General features: G+C 30.3%; 3 protein-coding genes across 5 annotated transcripts in view; 1 reads left to right on the forward strand and 2 right to left on the reverse strand.

Moving 5' to 3' along the window:
• Positions 1 to 541: 541 nt before the first annotated feature.
• LOC101510407 (chitin elicitor receptor kinase 1-like) lies at positions 542 to 8,524 on the reverse strand. Its single transcript, XM_073368132.1, is given in 11 exon segments — positions 542 to 890; positions 1,500 to 1,598; positions 1,693 to 1,831; positions 2,042 to 2,133; positions 2,214 to 2,365; positions 2,459 to 2,552; positions 2,682 to 2,771; positions 3,569 to 3,762; positions 4,625 to 4,827; positions 5,063 to 5,096; positions 7,837 to 8,524. Coding segments are annotated over 11 exon segments (1,869 nt in total). The 5' UTR covers positions 8,444 to 8,524; the 3' UTR covers positions 542 to 725.
• A 2,296-nt stretch (positions 8,525 to 10,820) lies between these two features.
• On the forward strand, positions 10,821 to 12,748 carry LOC101511259 (chaperonin-like RBCX protein 1, chloroplastic). The gene is made up of 6 exons (XM_004486130.4): positions 10,821 to 11,086; positions 11,191 to 11,285; positions 11,845 to 11,962; positions 12,103 to 12,119; positions 12,225 to 12,287; positions 12,393 to 12,748. The coding sequence occupies exons 1-6, from the start codon at positions 10,930 to 10,932 to the stop codon at positions 12,465 to 12,467; spliced, it is 525 nt and encodes a 174-aa protein (XP_004486187.1). The 5' UTR covers positions 10,821 to 10,929; the 3' UTR covers positions 12,468 to 12,748.
• Positions 12,749 to 12,998: 250 nt separating this feature from the next.
• LOC101510736 (uncharacterized) overlaps positions 12,999 to 19,156 on the reverse strand; it is a 10,875-nt gene continuing 4,717 nt past the window's right edge. For all 3 annotated transcript variants that reach the window (XM_073369696.1, XM_004486128.4, XM_004486129.4), the window contains exons 5-16: positions 18,871 to 19,052; positions 18,420 to 18,564; positions 18,244 to 18,334; positions 16,951 to 17,009; positions 16,790 to 16,867; positions 15,879 to 15,962; positions 15,133 to 15,311; positions 14,552 to 14,680; positions 14,333 to 14,405; positions 14,017 to 14,102; positions 13,611 to 13,695; positions 12,999 to 13,446 (exon numbers count right to left, since the gene is read on the reverse strand). In XM_073369696.1, coding sequence (XP_073225797.1) covers positions 13,429 to 13,446; positions 13,611 to 13,695; positions 14,017 to 14,102; positions 14,333 to 14,405; positions 14,552 to 14,680; positions 15,133 to 15,311; positions 15,879 to 15,962; positions 16,790 to 16,867; positions 16,951 to 17,009; positions 18,244 to 18,334; positions 18,420 to 18,564; positions 18,871 to 19,052 — 1,209 coding nt within the window. In that variant the 3' untranslated portion in view covers positions 12,999 to 13,428. The remainder of the gene's footprint in view (positions 13,447 to 13,610; positions 13,696 to 14,016; positions 14,103 to 14,332; positions 14,406 to 14,551; positions 14,681 to 15,132; positions 15,312 to 15,878; positions 15,963 to 16,789; positions 16,868 to 16,950; positions 17,010 to 18,243; positions 18,335 to 18,419; positions 18,565 to 18,870; positions 19,053 to 19,156) is intronic.

The following is a 19,156-nucleotide window of genomic DNA, read 5'->3' on the forward strand; positions in this document are numbered from 1 at the left end:
CTAAATTCCAATTAACTTTTAATTATTAAAAATGTCAACTAAAATTTAATTTACTGTCTCTCTCCAATATATTTTTGTAAATTTACAATTTAAAATTTTTATACACAATATTATATTTCTTATTCTTCCATTAAAATTTTAAAAATTTGGCCACCCGAATATTTTGGTTCACGAGCCGCCACCGACAAATAACATATCACTCGATCACTTCCCCCAAAATATTACTCATAGATTACCCCATCTTAATTTTATAAATGATTCCATTCTAAATTTATTGTGCATAATAAACTCCTTGTACATTTGAGTAATAACATCTTTCCACTTTGGTATGGTTGCATTTGAATAATAATAATAATGATCATCTTCAAGGGGAGTTTTCATCCTTTTTTAAGAATCTAAAACAACTATTAATAATCCTAGATATCTTAGAATAAATGTGACATTTGGAGGAGAATTATCAAGGGTCAAAAAAAATGACAAACCCAATTGATTAGTAAAACATGATTCTCTTTATGAGGGTTTTTGTTATAAATGTGCAAAATTATGCCAAGATTACTTTAACTGAAGTTAGAGTTTAAATAAGTCATTTATCTTTTTTTCGGTACGATTGTTTTTATTTACAAAATTCACAGTTGAAACATGAAAGATTCATGAGTTCTAGAGCTCAGAAAATTGGGATTCTATGTTCACATATGACTCACTCAATCATTCACCCTACAAGCTAGTTATCTTCCTGACATTAGATGCACTAATGCTTGGTTTTCATAGAAGGAGCCAACATCCCAATCCTCAGCTGCAGATGAAAGTGTCATTAAGGCAACTACTATTGATCTCATGCTTGGCCTAAGTTGAGGATTTTCATGTGTACAAGCTTTGGCAAGCTGTGACATCTGCAAGTTCAACAGATTATTAGTTATATATATATATATATATATACACTCTTTGCTTTTTATATTAATGAATGTTTTAACAGTATAAAAAAAGTCATATTAAGTGATGTTTTTGGTCAAAAAAATTGGACTTGTAGCGTCGGTATAAACTAATTTTACACTGATATCCAATTAGAATCTAGTATTTGACATTGATATCTAGTGAAAATTCAATATTTCGTAGCTATTATTAAATTCCGGTTAATATCTAAAAATATGATGAGTCCTTGTTGGATGTTGGTGAAAAACTATTTTACACGACAATAGATTCCTCATTAAACTCTTGGTAACATTATTTTTTTTATTCTAGTTTTGTATCAAATAAATATTATGTCCATTACACAATTATACTCCAACATTTATGGCAATGATATAGTACTAATAAATAAAGATGAATTAGTAAAGTTTGTAAAATGATTAAGTTAGTTATTGTTTTTCTTATTCTTTGTGAACAAAACAATAAGAAGTGGAGGGAATTCAAAATATTCAGTATGAACTCAGCCATTTGATTCACTAGACCTCTTTATAGCTTTGTATTTAAATGAGATAAGACAAGGAAGTAAGAAGCACCTTAAATACTGAGTCAAGAGGGTAATTTTCACCAAGCCTAGGGTCAACAAGTTTACCAAGATCTTCTTTTGGTTCTGAAAGACCAAAAACTTCTTCAAACTGCATTTCATCAAGCAAGCTAAAATTGAGTAGAGAAGTACTATGTGATCATGTGAGTTTACAACTATATATAAGAAAGGTCAGGAATAACAACCAGTGCAACTAGTCCTTTTGATTCATTCTCAGGCTCCTTTGTCTTGACAATAGCATCCTTGCCAGATATAAGCTCAAACAGAACAACTCCAAAAGCATATACATCTATTTTTGGAGAAACTTCACCATACTGTGCATATCTACACAAAAATATTGCTGCACTTGGTCAAAATGATCAAAATAAATTTTTGACAAAATGGTCAAAAGTATTGTTGCATACCCAATTAATTAACAATTGAAATATGAACCGAAAAAAATATAGTAACATTTATAGTTACTATTAGAAAAAATGAAATCTTAGATTTTTAGATATGACTTAACCCTACAAAAACAACTTGAAAGTTTCTTACTCAGGGGGCATATAGCCAAATGTTCCCACAAGGCGCGTTTGTAACGACGAACTACCATATTCAGTCAATTTTGTAAGACCAAAATCTGCAACCTGTGAAGAAAAAAAAAGTTAGATTTAGCAGAACTAAACTTTTTAGGATAAAAGCAAATCTTGAAATGCATTTGGCAAACCTTTCCACGAAAGTTTTTATCTATCAAAATGTTTGCTGATTTAACATCTCTATGAATGTAGACAGGAACTGTATGCTCGTGAATGTATTCAAGTCCTCTTGCTGAGTCTAAGGCAATTTGAACTCTAGCTGGCCATGATAATGGATCCTTCCCTATAAATTGTAAATATGTTATGAGTCTTAATTATCATCATTGACATGTTGCAAACATCATTCTAAGTGCAAGTTATTATTATTATTGTTAACCTGAGCCACGCAAATGTTGACTTAAGTTGCCATTTTCAATGTACTCATAAACCAAAAATAAGGATCCTTCAACACAATATCCTATTAGCCGCACCTGCATAAAATGTATATGCAAGGAATTATGATTTTGGAAAAAAAGTGACTATATATTTTGAAGAGTTTAATTTGTGTAAAAAAGTTTTACCAAATTTTGAATAATATCAGGGTTGGGAAAATGTCATACCAAGTTCAAGTGATGAACGTGTGTCAGAACCTTTAGTTCAGCTAAGAACTCTTTTGATGCTTGCATATCCATCTTTTTTATTGCAGCTTTCTACAAAAAGAAATTGAAAATGGAAAAAGTCAAGCGCTGGTAACAAATTGAATTTCCATTTCTTGCAAGAGATCTATCTTAGATTTTGCTATGATTAGACTTAGATGGTATTGTATTGGATCCTATATATACAAGAGTTAAGTAAAATTTCAAGCTTAAATATAGCAAATATTATGTTTGCAGGACAATGGTATGTAAATAGCAGTCAACTAAAGCTCCAAAATGTTAGCACAAATTTATTGAGGAAACAGTCAATTTGATTCTTGAATGTCTGAACACCGGTCCCTTATAATTCATGAATATATCAAAATTACAAAAATATTTATGCATGTCTCTTTTGTTACTCAATTTAATCTTCTTTCGTTAGTTATTTTAGTCATTTAATATGTTTTTCGTTAATCAGTTTGATCCTTAAAATTACTAACAAAAGACATATTCGAAGATGTTTTATAATTTGATACGTTTAAGGACTATCTTGACAACACATCACAAATTTAGAGAACAAAAGGAATGTTCACTTCAAATTTATTCTTGTCTTCATATAAGATCGATAGCCTTATGATGTAGTTAAATATGTGCATATGCTGCTTGCATGAATAATTGGGTTTCTTATCACTGATCAGAATTTTATCTCAAACAAAAAGTGAAGTCATAGGACACGAAAAAAAGAATTTAGATATAGTTTATTTCTAGATTAATCTTATAATTGGAAATAACTACTCTAGTTTGGTGATAAAACACATTTTGTTATTTCTGTCCATTTCAAAAGAGATTATTATATAAACAAAATGACAAACCTCATTTCGAAGCTCAGCATAGTATACAGATCCAAAGCCACCTCGACCAATTATATTAGCCATGCTAAATCCATCAGTAGCTTTGGCTAACTCTTCATATGAGAACTCTACTGACTTGTCCACTGTAATACCTGTCAACCTTGGAGAAGCAACTGTTGTAGAATCTGATGCCTTATCTATGCTACTTCCACAACCTAAATCAATAGAACAAATAACACTCATATGGTTTCACATTTTATATGAAAACTATTAAACATATAGCTAGTTATAGATCAGAAGTTAGTTTGTTATTGATAGGTTAGCTTATATAAAAGATTTGATTTAACCTTTTACTCAACTTTGACCATTTTTATCATTTTACTTAAATCAATATACACCTTTAGATTTCTTTTCTTCTCCTTCCATGGATGACATAAGTCCCGTGGATATTGGATGAGATAAAATCTGACAATGTGTTTATAAGTGGGGGCAATCCTCACCTTACGAATCGGTTTTGTAGGGTTGAATTAGGTCTAACCCAAATTCTAAGAAAAACTTAATCTACAATTTTAAACTAGAAATTATTACAAGTAATTAGTAATTAAATGTCACTCAATCGGGAAAATTTCAAGTCTCACATTGAAAAGGGTTAAGGTCTCGAAAGAATTTATAAAGAGAGACATCTCTCATCTTACAAATCAGATTAGTAAAAATGAAGTTAAGTGTAAAATCTTATAGTGTCATAACCTATCTATTCAAGTTGCCATTCAAATTAGTCACGTACGAAGTCCAATAGTGTTTAGTTTCCCACATTGAAAAGACACATCTCTCCTCCTAATTATTTCAATAAGCTCTCTAAAAGGGCAGCTAACAATTTGTATGAAAATAGATTATCCACTTTCTCTCTTTCATTTATATACTTATAGAGTAAGTATTTCTTCAATAAAAACTTGATTAACCTAAATGCATCCTATATCTTGTTTTTCCTTGTCTACTATGCATAGAAGCATGGTTAAGAACAGATTGCAGCTAATCAACATACTGACTAATTAAAACAGAATGATATATATAGTATACCATGTTGGAGTTGACTAGATTGATCTTCAAATGCTCCTGGGACTGGTAGAAGGGTTACTTCAGCCACTTTCTTTCTTCTATAGAACACAATATATAGAATGAGTGCCAAAACTAAGATTCCAACAGCTCCTCCAAAAACTATGCCAACAATGGCTCCTTTTGATATTCCTATTCAAAATTAATTGGCATTACAATGTCAGCATCTCATAGCATTATAACTCACCATGATTATTGATTTGTCATGTCACGTTTTCACTTATATATATAAACATTTATGAAATTCTGCAATCACCTGATGACCTGCAAAAGGGTTGAAAAAACAGACATAGAAGTTGGAGTTAGTCATCTTCAAAGATAATTATTTTGAGGAGTAAATGTCGAGACACAAATCAAATTGGACAACATAGTATGTAATTAGGTTTTTAAATTACAACTTACCCCAAATGCAGTGGTGGAAAGTTTCCATTTTCATCTGCAAAATATGATTTCAAAGTATGAACACCAAAAAATGCAAACTAATTAGGCCAAATTTATATCTCGTTTTTTCTTTATTAGTTGCAAAAATAAAATGATTGTCACAATATTTTCTTTTAAGTCATTATTTAGCTTTATCTAATTTGTACAAAAAAAAACTTTTTCTTCTATATACTATTTTATCTTTCAATTATTTTTTACATGTATCAATATATAATACGGATGAAAAATGTCAAGCATTCTATCAAATTCGATAATTTAACCTACATTTCTATACCTAATTTGTGATCATATACATGTCTCTTAGGATTAAGATTCCGTACCCCGAACAATTTATTTTAATAATTTTTATTATGTATATATTTAAGTATTTTATTTGTTATGTTTATTTGTTTTCATACGTAATATGTGCATAATTTTATTTTATACCTAATTTAATTTATTTTATATCTCAAATTTTACAATAATTTAAATTTAAATTTCGTTACCAATATTGTGATTTTGTCGGTGTTGGTGGATAAATGCGTAAATATATTTTTCAAGTTGTTTAAGGATCTATTTTTTTCTTAAATAATATTTATAATTAGGAACAAATGTCGTATTAAGGCCACATAGATTAATTCAATTCATAAAGACTTACTCAAATTTTATAATGATCTAAATTTGAATTTCCTTATAAATATTGTAATTTTGTAGGTGGATAAATGCGTAAATATATTTTTCAAGTTGTCAACCACTTTTTGAATAATGAGACTTTTCATAATCCTAGTTTCAAAGTTCATAAATCCATTATTTATTAGTTTTAATTTTTTATTAATAATATTTAGTTGTTTAATATTTTTACTACTATTTCAAACATAATTAATCAATGTTTTTCATAAATACTACAAACTTGTTATTATAATGAATTTTTTTTATATAATATTATTATTAAAATCATTTTTTATTATTTTAATTTGAATTAAGCGAAAATTAATCTAAATAAAATTGCATTTATTTAGATCGAATTTAAATATGTCATTCGAGCAGATATTTTAATTTTTAGATTAGATAATTTGTTTGTCTCTAACCAATCAAAGCATATTGCGAACACCTCTAATCTCAATAATAAACTCGCCTATTTTTTTATTAAAAAAAAAATACCAATTGTCCTATTGTCCTTAATATATTGAAGATCTTTTGCATTATTATATATTTCTGTCAGGATTGATATTTCCAAATATATGGGCGGAATATGCTGAATCTTTTTTATATAGTACATTATTTTTCATTACTAAACTTCACTATCCACTATCCAACAAGTGTATGAGACGGAGACATTAATAGGTGGGTTAGGCTCTTGCTATTGAATATTAATTTATATAACCATATTGAATGTCAATACTAATTAGATGCAGAACTTTAAAATATATGAATATCTTATATATCAAATTACAGACGAGATAAATTATGATACTGGCCATTAACGAATCTAGTCCAAATTTATATCTAAGTTATCAAAATACAAAATGTAAATAAATTATATGTATTCTTTAGTTAGACAAGATAATAATTGGTTACTAAGCTAGCTTAATCAAATATAAACACTTATCCTTTTTTTAATTTACATTATGTCACTAACGGGCGGGTATAAAATATTCAACGACAACAATTTTTAGGCATGCATATGTAAGCATGGTGAACAAACAAAAGAAAGACAACATCATATAAACCGAAAAAAATCATAATAAAAACAAACAATTTTTAGATTTCATATATATATGCATGCACACACAACTTTATATGTATTATTTAGATTTCAGTTACCATACAATGAGTATGTCAAAATAAAGGAACTATACAATGATGCTTTAAATAAGTTCCATTCACACACACATCCAACCATATTTCCCCACTTCATTAATTTTGTCAAAATTTAAAGACACGATGTGAATTGGTCAACAAAAAAGACAGTGTAATTAGTTTTAAAATAATTAAAAGAAATTCAGTGGTACTGTCAAAAACAATATAATTTCATGTTAAAAAGAGTATAACTAAAAAAAGTGTACTTATAGCACTTTTAAAATTGTATGCTTTCATTCAATTGTAAATCATGTGACTTCTAATATAGTTAAAATCCTTAATTAGTTTGTGGTTCCTTAATTTCTTTTTTTCTTCAAAAGTTTTTCCTTTAATTTTAAAAAATATCATTTTGATTATTTAACTTTAATTTACTATTTAACTCATATTACAAATTTTATGGCGGAAACATTTATTCATGATCATAGCATGATAGTAATATAATGTAATTGAATGTTCTCTATGAAAATAAAAACAAAAAGTTTACTTGTAAAGTTGATATACGTGGTTTCAAATATATATACGTAAAAAAAAAATTATATTAGTTTTGTTTTATTATTACTTGAACATTCACTTTTTCTACATTTGTGTAATATTATTAGTAATGTACAAAATTATAATTAGTTCAATTAAGTAAATAGTTAATTCAAATTACAATAAAAAAATATGATTAATTCAATGATATTATTTACTATAATTTTTAATGTAATTTAAATCAATTTTATTTATTAAGTTGAATTAATCATAGTGTTGCATATTAACAAAAAAAAGTGGTTATCCATTAAACATTTTTATTTTCGTTTATATTTCTTTAGATATGAGGTAATTTTTTTATAAAAAAAAAGTATAAATAAATATTTTAGTAATGAGAAAATAGAAATTGGAGTTACTAAACTAACCTTTAGCCGGCACAAAAACAAGTCCATATCCAGCACTAAAATCTGAAGCAGGGTTATACCTCCGCAGCACCTCCACCGGAACACTATAATCCGCCGCAATCCCTTTCAAGTTATCACCGGGAAGAAGTGGATACGTTAAAAACAAGCCATAATCCTTGGACACGTGTCTATCTCCACAAGAACAATTAACCGTAACATTAATCTCAGCACTGTCGGGTAAATTCGTTGGTATCCAACTATTGACTTTGGTCACCCAATCCTCAGTAGTAAGATTCGAATAATAAACTTTTGCAATTGCGTTGTATGTGTCACCGTGATTTGCTATGTAAGAAAAAGTGTGTCCTAAGAAAACACCGTTGAGACAATCGCACGTGAAAGGCACGTTGATTCTTGTTTGGCTTTGGATACTATCGGGGCTATTTACACTTGGGTTGTATTTTAGAATTTCGGAGTATTGTTGATTAAAAAGTTTGCTAATGTAAGTTAGATTTGTTCCTTCGTATATGTAATAGGATGCTAGTGCAAGGTTGCAGCCAGATAAACATTTTCCTTCGCTTGGAATTACAAAGAGAAGGGAAATTAAGAAAATTTTATATGTGGTGATCATTTTGTAAGAAAAGGGTTGGATTAATAATGAAATGAGGTTATTATTAATTAGAGGTCATTTGCATATATAAGGATGTCATGTCATGTGAGAATAGGCTTTGGAGTTTGGGTTGGTTTTATATTTTTTATATGTAGATTATAATTATAATTATAATTAGTTAGTTCTATAATTAGTTGGTTGTATTGAGTTGAATTATTCTTCTCTATGCTTCTTGTTGTTGTCATTAGCGGTATTATTGTTTTTTTAGTATTTCTTTGGAGTCATTGCGTAGAGAATGTGACTACCAAGCTTCACCTGAAAAAGAGTATGAGAGTGACTCCAAATGGGCGAATCTCGGATTTTAAAGACTTAAAAAGGTTGAAATTTTTGTACCGATTTTTTTTTTTTGTTGAAATTAATGTGAAATAGAAGTAAATCATGAATTATGTCACTTTCTAATGTAGGCGATCAAAAATCTCATTTTATAAATAGATGGTACAATAAATACTACTTGTCGATCTTTAGTATAAAAAAGGTTTAAATATGTATCTTTAATTTTTTATTTTATCTAAAATAAATTGTTAATTTTCTCATTTATAAAATTAGTTTATTGGTCTCCCTATTAACTAGTTTTTGGAATTATTTTGATCTCCACTGTTTTTTTATGATGTATTACTTTCGTTTATATATGTCACTTAGATGGTCTATGTGAGTTATTTAAAATATTTTTGATGTATTTATTATTGTAATTAATTCTATTTATATATTAAGATATTAAAATTAATTTTATTTTATTTATATATTAAAATATTTAAAACTATTTTTTTCTAAATATTTAATAAAAATATTTAAAATTTATTTTATTTAAATGTATAATGTTTGGTGTGCCTTATGTTCTTGACTTGTGTTGAGTATAATACCAGCTCTATTTTATTCCAAATGTCTAGTAAGGGTAAGGTTGGGCAGTGTAATGGAATGATTATAAAAAAAGGTAAATATGTGAATTATGTTATTCAAATCAACTCAATTTATATTTTAATTAAGTTCAGGTTTAGTTTCAACCAATTCATTTAAATTTAAAAATATTTGGTTTGAATAGTGAATTTGACATTTTGAATCTACTCACCCACAAACTCAACTTATTAATATGACACATGCATTTTTTTTTTTGAGTTTAAATATGTCTTTGATCTCCGTAAGTTTTTTTGTTTGGATTTAGTCCCTGTAAAACCAGATACGTCTTTGGTCTCTAACGTCAAAATCAAAATAAAATAAAAAAAGCGTCGGAACAAGTGGCTCTATAAATACACCCACACATAATATTTTATGATATATTAAAAATAAAAATATTTTATATTATTAATTACTAAATTTATTATTTATCATTTAATAATTAATGTTATTTTATATATAAAAAAATATGAATAGAAATTAAAAGTGGAATTTAGGAGTTTTTGGAAAATCTGTCTTCTTCCATTCCACGACGGTTTGTCAACCTTTTTTTTTGTAACATTTTATTTGATGTTAGGGACCAAAATCAATTGTCTCTAATTTTACATGGACTAAATTCAAACAAAAAAACTTACGATGACTAAAATTAAAAAGTAGTATATTTGTAGGGAGTAATTAAAGACATATTTAAATCTTTTTTCTATTATTGATGTATAGTTATAATTTAGTTATTGAATTTTATTTGAAGATTTATTGTTAATTTAATTAATTAATTAATTAAGTGTTGTGTTTGTGGATATATTTTAAGTATTTAATTATATGTTGTAATAAAATTTTATACTTTTTGATATATTTACGTAATTAAATTTAATTACATTTTTAAAAATTAAAATAAATTTATAACCCGCAAACCCTAACCGAACTCGTTTTTAATTGAGTTGGTTTAGTTCGGACTTAATGTAAAAATCACAAGTTAAAAACTCAACTCAACTCCAATAAAATTGATATATATGAATAATGGATTTAGCCAAAATTAATCCACCTCAACTAATGAACACCTCTAATAATGTATAATTAAGAATATATAAAGAAAAAATAAAATAAAAAATACAACAAAGAATTGAGATCATTTCAATTTTTTAAACGAAACTAAAATTTTATTTTAAAAAAATGACACAAAAGAATTATAGTGTATCAATTTATTTTACCATTTAATTTTTTTTTTAATTATCTTATATCATTTTCTCTCTAAATAGAGTTTTCTATTTAATTTGTGAAATTGAGATAATTTCAACTCATTATTAGTCTCCATGACACACGATTATAAGGAGGTTAAAATAATGGATTCCACCTAGGATGTAAAAGTCCCCACATTTTCCACATAAGCTCAACAAATATATTTGTCTACGTGGATTGAATCATATAGATATTTTTCAATTTGTGGAGAACATAATCCACCCTTTTATTTTCTGCCAAATATCACTCCTTAACTTGTTCCTCCACAAAACCAAAAGTCTTTCTTCACTTCACTACACAAACAGTATTCTTTGTTAACTATGGAATCCTCTTCAGCTCTAGCACTTTCTCAGCTTCCTTATTATATCTACCCTACAATACCCAACACCAACAAAAATTATCCTTTTTGGCCAGCTGGCAAGCGAAGGAGTTCTCAATTACCCACAAGATTACACTGCAACAAGATGTTTGTACCTGGTTTGTTTACAACTTCAATTTTGTACTAGGTTGTTGTGATTTGTGATATTTCATTATATATGAGATTATCAATAATAGTATCAGTACTGTTATCTTGGATGCAGGATTTGGAGAAGCATCACCTGAAGCAAAGGCTGCCAAAAACCTTCATAATTTCTTCACCTACATTGCAGTTAAAATTGTTGCTGCTCAACTTGAGGTTCCTCACTCCCCCACTTTATTTGGCTTTGTTGTTTTTGTTTATGTTCTTGCTTTTATATATTCTAATTACTGTTAATGTGAAATTTCGAGCTTATATAGTAATAATATATTATAAAACGTTATGACGTCACATGACACACACAGTGACCTACGTAGACAATCTAAATAGCTGACTTAATCTTTTATCAAAGAACTTACTATGTGTCACAACTCATTGATTTATCAAATCAACTTATTAACCACTAATTTAAACATGGTTAACCATATACTTATTAGGTTTTCAATTTTTTGTGGATTTGAACACTTAAAAGTTATGGTCAATCACTTTCAATTCCGTTATTAATGAAATTATGTGGATGATTGATAAGTTTTGACATTTCGTATATCTATTAACTATCTACCAAATGTTAAGTAAAAAAATATTTACACATCTTAATTAATCACTTATTTAAACTGTCTTGACTAAAAAAAACTAGTGAAAAATGTCAAGTTTTTTATGTTCAAATAACACAATTCTATTAACAATATCATTTGTAATAATTATTTTCTATGGGCAGAGCTATAATCCAGAAGCATATGAAGAGCTAATGGAATTCGTGGGTAGACATCCGTTGAATGATGGTGACAAATTCTGCGCCACCATGTTCAGAGAATCATCAAGACATAAGAACTTAGGTAAGGACAGCCATCAAGCTTCCCAATCCTTAACAGTAAACTGTCTATTATCTAACTTAACACAATTTTATATGGTGATTGAATTGAATGAACGAAATCTTGTGAACTCGTGTGGATCTGGCATGTGCACACTTGAATAGCCCTACGCATAATGGAGGTAAATGGATGATTTAGAGTTTTTTTTTTTTTTTTTTGCTTTTGCATCACTTATTAGTTATTAATCAAGCTCTGATTTTGTACTATGTTGCATTATTATGTATAGGTACGATCATCATACTGCCAAAATGATTTTGAATGGGACAATTTGAAAAGCCTGGCTTTTAAGGTTTGTAATTCAATAACTTTGCGTGTGTTTAGAATGTGTTCCTGCTAAATTTATTCAACTTCTTGTATAATGCATGGGACTGTTTCTGACCTTATCGTATTGTAGATGGTCACTGAGTCTAACACGAGGCTTATGAGGGATTATATCTCGGAAACCAGTCGTGCTGAAACCGAGAAGTGAATCGTCCTGCAGCAAAGAATGTGCCTTCATTCGCTCTGATCGAACAGAAGCTTGGGCAACATATTAATATGCATGGAAATCAGAAAGAAGGCAGAAAACTCATTTGCATGGTTCTCGATGAATTGCATGCAAACTCCAGTGTGTTAGCATGGTTATAATGATTAAAAAATCAGAGTTAGACCATTATGGTTGGGCAATTTGTAATACAAATAGATAATCAACAGACTTCCAATACTTAATGGGATACTTAAGAATTTCAATCACATGTTAAGTTCATATAAGGTGCCCCTTTCTAAAGCTAATTTTTAGTTTGTGAGTAAATCAATAAAACAGTTTTCACAAAACAAAAGAAAACTAATTGAGTAGTTTTAGACAAACAAAAGGGGCGCAGCACAAACATAGTGATGCATGTTTTAAGGCTTGAATCTGAAGAAAGCTTTGACTGATTTGAGTGTAATATATTCTCCCCTAGATCTTAAAGGGCAAACACTGTCCAGAGACAAACAACGAGCCAACAAACATTACCTTCAATTTTTAATGTCCAAGGAGGAACTTCCTCTGCGATAGCCAATACTTCATTAATGATCTCCAACCAAATTGAATTTCAGTTACACCCCCACACTTCACTAAAGGATAGGGTCCGTTTTCAGAATAGTATTTACACATCACATTGTAATGCTTGAGGTGTCCCAAGCTGTAACTGTTAATCCTAGCTTTTATTATACCTACCTCATGTAAGAGTAGCATCATCAATGGCAAAACAATACGGAAGTTTAGGATTCTGTCTCCTATCGGATTTCACCAACGAATTGGATTAGATACCTATTCAGTGGCATTGAATTATCTGTACAGAAAATATCCACAATTAAAACTACAAGCTTCCTCAATTTCGGACTTATATGCATCTATTCCATTGTTTCGATAAAACGGTCCAGTGTACTCTGAGCCGAAGACTTCTTGATTATTTGTCACTGTGTGGCTGCAAAGGATAGCAAAGAGGTCAAGGGAGGTAAAAAGGGAAAAGCTAATAGCAATAAGGTTGTGTGCTGTCACATATCTTTGGTTGCACATACGATGTTTGAGAACACGTCTTCAAATTTATCTTACATCAAACTTGAATTGACATTAAGCAGAAGCTATTACCTCAAGATAGCGATGAAGATCACTTGAAGCCTGGATTGCACCGTTGCTGAAGTATGAATGGGCATATTCTTCTATGTTATCCAGACTGCAATTAGGTGTTATCATCAGCGCAAGTAAACTTTGAAATTGAATTCATCTTATTCAAATCCATTCCATATGGATATTAATAATACAAATATACAAGCATAAAATGACATCTACAGTCATTACTCCTTTCATTGGTAATAGTTTTTTCCCCAACTACACAACCCAAAACAGGGTAGAGTAAGAGCAACTTTCAACTAAGATAAACAAGATTTATGATTTATCTAAAGACTTAACAGTAAATTTGGCATAAAAAATATAATGGTGAATTTATTTAGGTAAGAACAAAAACAAGTTTCAGAATTTTGAAGAGAACAATTACCTATAGACATAGTTCACCATGATGCCTCCACTTTGAGAAAGACCTTTTTCTGATCGGTCTGCCGACCAATTTATTCTTTCAACCATCTGTTCCATATTAAGAAGCAAGACATGATTCATACCAATTTATTCAAATTACAACTGTGGGTTAAATTTTGTTAGGACAGAGCTTTGTTACATAAAAACTCCCACTTTTGTATGGAGAAAGAAATAAATGCCAAGATAATAATAACACATAACTGTTGGTTTCACAAGGAAAATGACATCACAAATAATAAGTCAGTTTATTAGCCATTTGTTACGCTCGCAAGACATACCGCTCCATTTTGCAAGTGAAAATTTGCTACAGAGTCCAAAGCTTTTCCTCTCTTCTTCTCTTGCAGAAGGTATCTTTATAAAAAAAAAGTGTCACATAAGTTTTCTGACTAATGAATTATAAATTATGGGGGTAGCCAGCTGCCTAGCTCAATGCAATATTTCGAAGAAGTCCTTTCTAACATTGGTTTATTTCATTTCTCATAATCTGTTTGCAATACCTGGCACATAAACGCATCAATGGGGGTTCTAGTGCTGACACAAGCTCTGGAGAATGGATCCATTTGTAGGAGGTAGAAGTAAGCAGGTTGAACATCACTTCCATTCCGTTTTTCCCCGTGGCAATATCTCTGCAACACACATTCATATTAGCCACATGATATGAAAGTGACACCACAGACAAATGAGCAAAGAAAGAAGTTTATATAAACATTATTTGCCATCAATAATGGCCAAGGCACTAGAAGTTTCATCTTAGATAGCTGATATGTGTGAACAAGAACCATAGCAACATTGATAAAGAGGGCTAACCATATCGAGAATAGTTAGGTCAAACCACTAGGAGACAGTTAGAGACCAACAGTCTATTTTGGAACTTAATAGATGATAGGGAGTCATAGTGTCCATGATAACTATCTCACATAATTGGAAAAGGCTTGGTCATTTTTGTTGTAATGAAAGTATTAAAACAGTTTACATGAATGTATTCTGAAACTTCCAAATAAGTTACTAATGGAGTTGGAAAAGAATATCCAAGAATAGCATAACTTAAAACCTTGAGATAGAACAATATGTGGCTTACTTGGGCAAACTCATAAGTGCTTCTTCTTCTTCTGATGTAAGTATATTCTCATAGAATGTGGAACCAGACCGCTCGGTCACTGGTTGTTGCATGTCTCCTTCAGCAAGCACTGTTTGAGATGCCAACTTGGATAAGAGCCATGTCATGAATCCTGGGATGGGACTGAGAGTTGCAAAGGTCTACAAGCAAAAATCAGTCCGCAATCATAGATACGGGAGGGCACAAGTAAACTTTAAGAAATATAATACTGCAGTATCCTACGAAAAACAAGCATTTGTCAAGGAAATTTCACAACATCAATGTCGTCTAACAACTATTGGGACATTCAGTTTCTACTCTTCTAGAATGATGGAAATAAGATATCATTTTGACACAAATCTTGTTGGAAATTGTCATTTGCTCTTTAATTTGAGCACTCTTTTCAGAACAATGACTTCATAAATCTGCATCTTTGGGAGGAGGAAAATGTTTAAGGCCGAGATTTAAAAAATGAAACAAGAAAGTTGTACTATTGTACTCAGAAAACTTTTTCATCAAAACAGAAGGAGATGACTAACAGCTTTTCCTTGTAGACAATACCATTCATGTCAAAACCAGGAAAAAATTAAGAAAATTATGAGTTAAGAAAACTTAAGATAGAATTATGTGAAGTACAGTTACAGGTCCACAAATTCCATGAAGCAATTTTTCATTTGGTTCCACCCTTCATATTCAGAGAACTCCACAAATTTGGTAAAAATACTTACAGAAATATGTGGCATCTCTCTTTTCACCAGTTTTACAACACGTTTGATAAGAAACTTTCCCAAGTTGATCCCTGCTAAGCCAGGCTGCAAAAATTTCAGAATAATGCAAATCAGGAGAATAGCTACCTCCAGTGCTACTTTTCTTCCGGGAGTAAGGAGCAGGATATAAACAGAAAAGCAAACAGATCTAAGGTATATACATGAATAAATAGATCAGAAAAGAAAAAAGGAAAATTAAGCAAAGAGTTGCAACAAATTCCAGAGATACAAAGAAAAAACCCAAGAATAAGGCTCAGCTTGCTTTTCACTGAGGATGATGCAATGGCGGATCCAACACGTAACGGATGAGGGCTCTTGCCCCCACAAGAAAAAAAATATCCATTTTAATAATACTTATTTTTATTTTTAGTCCCCATAAAACCTTATGGTTCTAGTAAATATATTGTGTATCCAATTATTTTACTTCTAAAGTTAGCTTTGTTTTTGCCTGTGGCAATGACAACTATTAAAAGATGTTTCTCTGCCATGAATTTTGTGAATAATGGAATGCGCAATTGTATGGAGGATGAGTGGTTGAATGATTTGTTAGTTAGATATTTAGAGCGACATATTTGATAGTGTTAACAATGAAAATATCATTGAACATTTTTAGAATATGAAATCTTGTAGAGGACAATTGTAATTTGTAGAAGCTCTTATATATTTTGTGTTTATTTAGTCACTATAATTATGTATTTTGTAGGAGTTAGTAATCCTTATTTTTGGCCTAAATATATATACTATCAGAAAATATTTTTTGGATCCTCCAATGGGATGATGCCACTTAATGTCACCGTGATGTAATAATAGAATTTAATAATTTTTTATATAGTCAAATTTTCACCACCTGTAACTTTGTACGTATAGCATACCTGTGCTGATGATATAGAGTAGAACAATGCACACGTTGCCTCACTTTCAGGAATAGGAGGACTATCCCACAAAACTTCCTGTGAAACAAAGAAATGTAGATTAAAAAGTGAACTGAAAAAGGGTTTATTTTAGTTAAGTTCAAACTTCAAACATAATTAACCTGTATAGTTTGAGCCACATTCTTCATTAGTGCAACTTCAATGAAAATTAAAGGTTCACCTGAGGAAAAACGTTAAATCAGTCAACATAAATTAGTTTAACTTTAACACACTTAAGAAACTTTTAGAATAGACTTTTTAAATCAGATAGAAGTTCTGTGAATTGTTTGAGACAAAGCACTCGGCACCTTGAAAATGATATAGACATAAAAGAATAAATACATTTTACATTTACAAGAACAATAGCAAAGAATTACACTATTTCATATGATTCTAATATTTTCAATGATACACTAACTCCCACAATTCCCAATCGCAAATTAAGCATAATCACTATCACTATTTCCAACAAAAAAATTAAAATTTGAGAACAAGTTTATAACTACAGTACTAGTGGGGAATGTATCCTCCCAAGTTAGAAGGTTTTCACTTGACAGGGACATGTGAAAATTTTGTGTATATCTCTATCAAAGGAATGCATTCTCTCAAGTTAGAAGATTTTCACATGACAGGGAATGTGAAAATGTTGTGTATACCAAGCATTCACAAATTTTGATAGGACCTCGCCTATTTAATGTCTGTGAAGAGGATCCATACAAAATTTTCATATGATATTTTCATGTCAAAATCGAACGTGGGAGAGATCCATTCCCACAATATTGTCAACCACTGAAATTCATTGGATCACATGGGATCAAATCAATCATGTACAAAGAGTACAATATAGAAAGAAGTAGCACCAAATATGAGTTGGCGAAGACTCATAATCATGAATATAGGTTAAATAATTCTGGCTAAGATGTTAATTAAAAGTTGATTGTGAAGCACCATAATGAATTATAAAACTGTAACAAGTAACAATGAGTGTAGATTGTATTATTAGAAAAGCTTGTACACTAACCAAAGCCTTTTCCTCATCAGATGAGTCGAGTATATGAATCAAACAATGTCATTATTTGTCCTGTCATAAATCATGTTAATGATAGACCATTTATATCAAAATTTCTCTTAATGGTGTGGTCCGAAGTTATCCTCATTCTCCTTTTACCTCAAGCTATTGAACTATCCTCTATCTAGTCTATCACTTTATTAGTGCTTCTGTGAGTCTACTCCACAATTGTCAAAATACCTTTCCAGAATGAAGCCTTTAAAAGACATCATCGACAAAAACTCATTGCTTTCATGATGTACAAACCCAACTTGAAGAGAAGCCAAACAAAAACAAATTTGATACCAGATATATAGTCAAGTATATAATTATCTTTCAGTAACTAAGTGTTAGAAGAACTGCTCACCAGGAATTGCGGGATGTAAATATCCAAAACAACGACGGCCAATTCCCAGCCTTCTCTTAAGATCTAGAAGGTTGCTAATAGGGTGCACAGCCTACAGAAGATATTGTAGATTATGCATACAACGGAAGACTAGAGCTACATTATAGAAAAACTCAAGATAAAAAGGAGAGAAGTACTTCATAAGCAACAATTTTCTCCAGAAGAGAAGCAGGATCATCCCATGTAATTTGGTGAAGCTCTAATGCAGCCGGACTAAGCCACGTACTAAGTTTTTCTTTTAAATACGAATCCAATGCTCTCAGAGAAGCAATATTTTCCTCTCTGCATAGTGGAAAAATTGAATAATCACAATTCAGAATTCCAAGATAGAAAAGTAGAACCTTTGTCTTAACTCTCTTCTATCTTCTTCACAGGAATGTTATCAAATGTAAGCACTTAAATTCATACATTTTATGCTTTTATTTTAAATGAGGTCCTCATAGCAAAAAGGATTTGTGCACAAGTTTGTACAACAATCAGTATCTGAATTCTTAAACATAGAAGCAACAAGTAACTGAGATGTCTTTTATTTGCTCAAGAGACAAAAAAATTCAAACAAGAATCTTGGAGCATCAGGCATTAACTTACGCGAGAATAGATAGGATTTCTGCTCGAAGAATGGATAAGAATCTCAATCCTCCAGGGTGAGTGTTGAGACGATCAAAGAGAACTTCATAAACTGGCTGAAGGGCGTGCCTCAAATTCCACTCAATGCGATAGAAAGAAGAAAACAAGCCTTCTTCTTCAGAGCTACTCACTTGAGCTTTGTCTGCCAACCCCAAACAATTCTCTCACAACACCATTTTGAAAGTACTAATGCAAAGAGTTACACACATGCACATTAACACTAGTAGAAATCACTTACCAGCAGGAA

The sequence above is a fragment of the Cicer arietinum genome, chromosome 1 (assembly GCF_000331145.2).
Source record: "Cicer arietinum cultivar CDC Frontier isolate Library 1 chromosome 1, Cicar.CDCFrontier_v2.0, whole genome shotgun sequence".
Lineage (NCBI taxonomy): Eukaryota > Viridiplantae > Streptophyta > Magnoliopsida > Fabales > Fabaceae > Cicer > Cicer arietinum.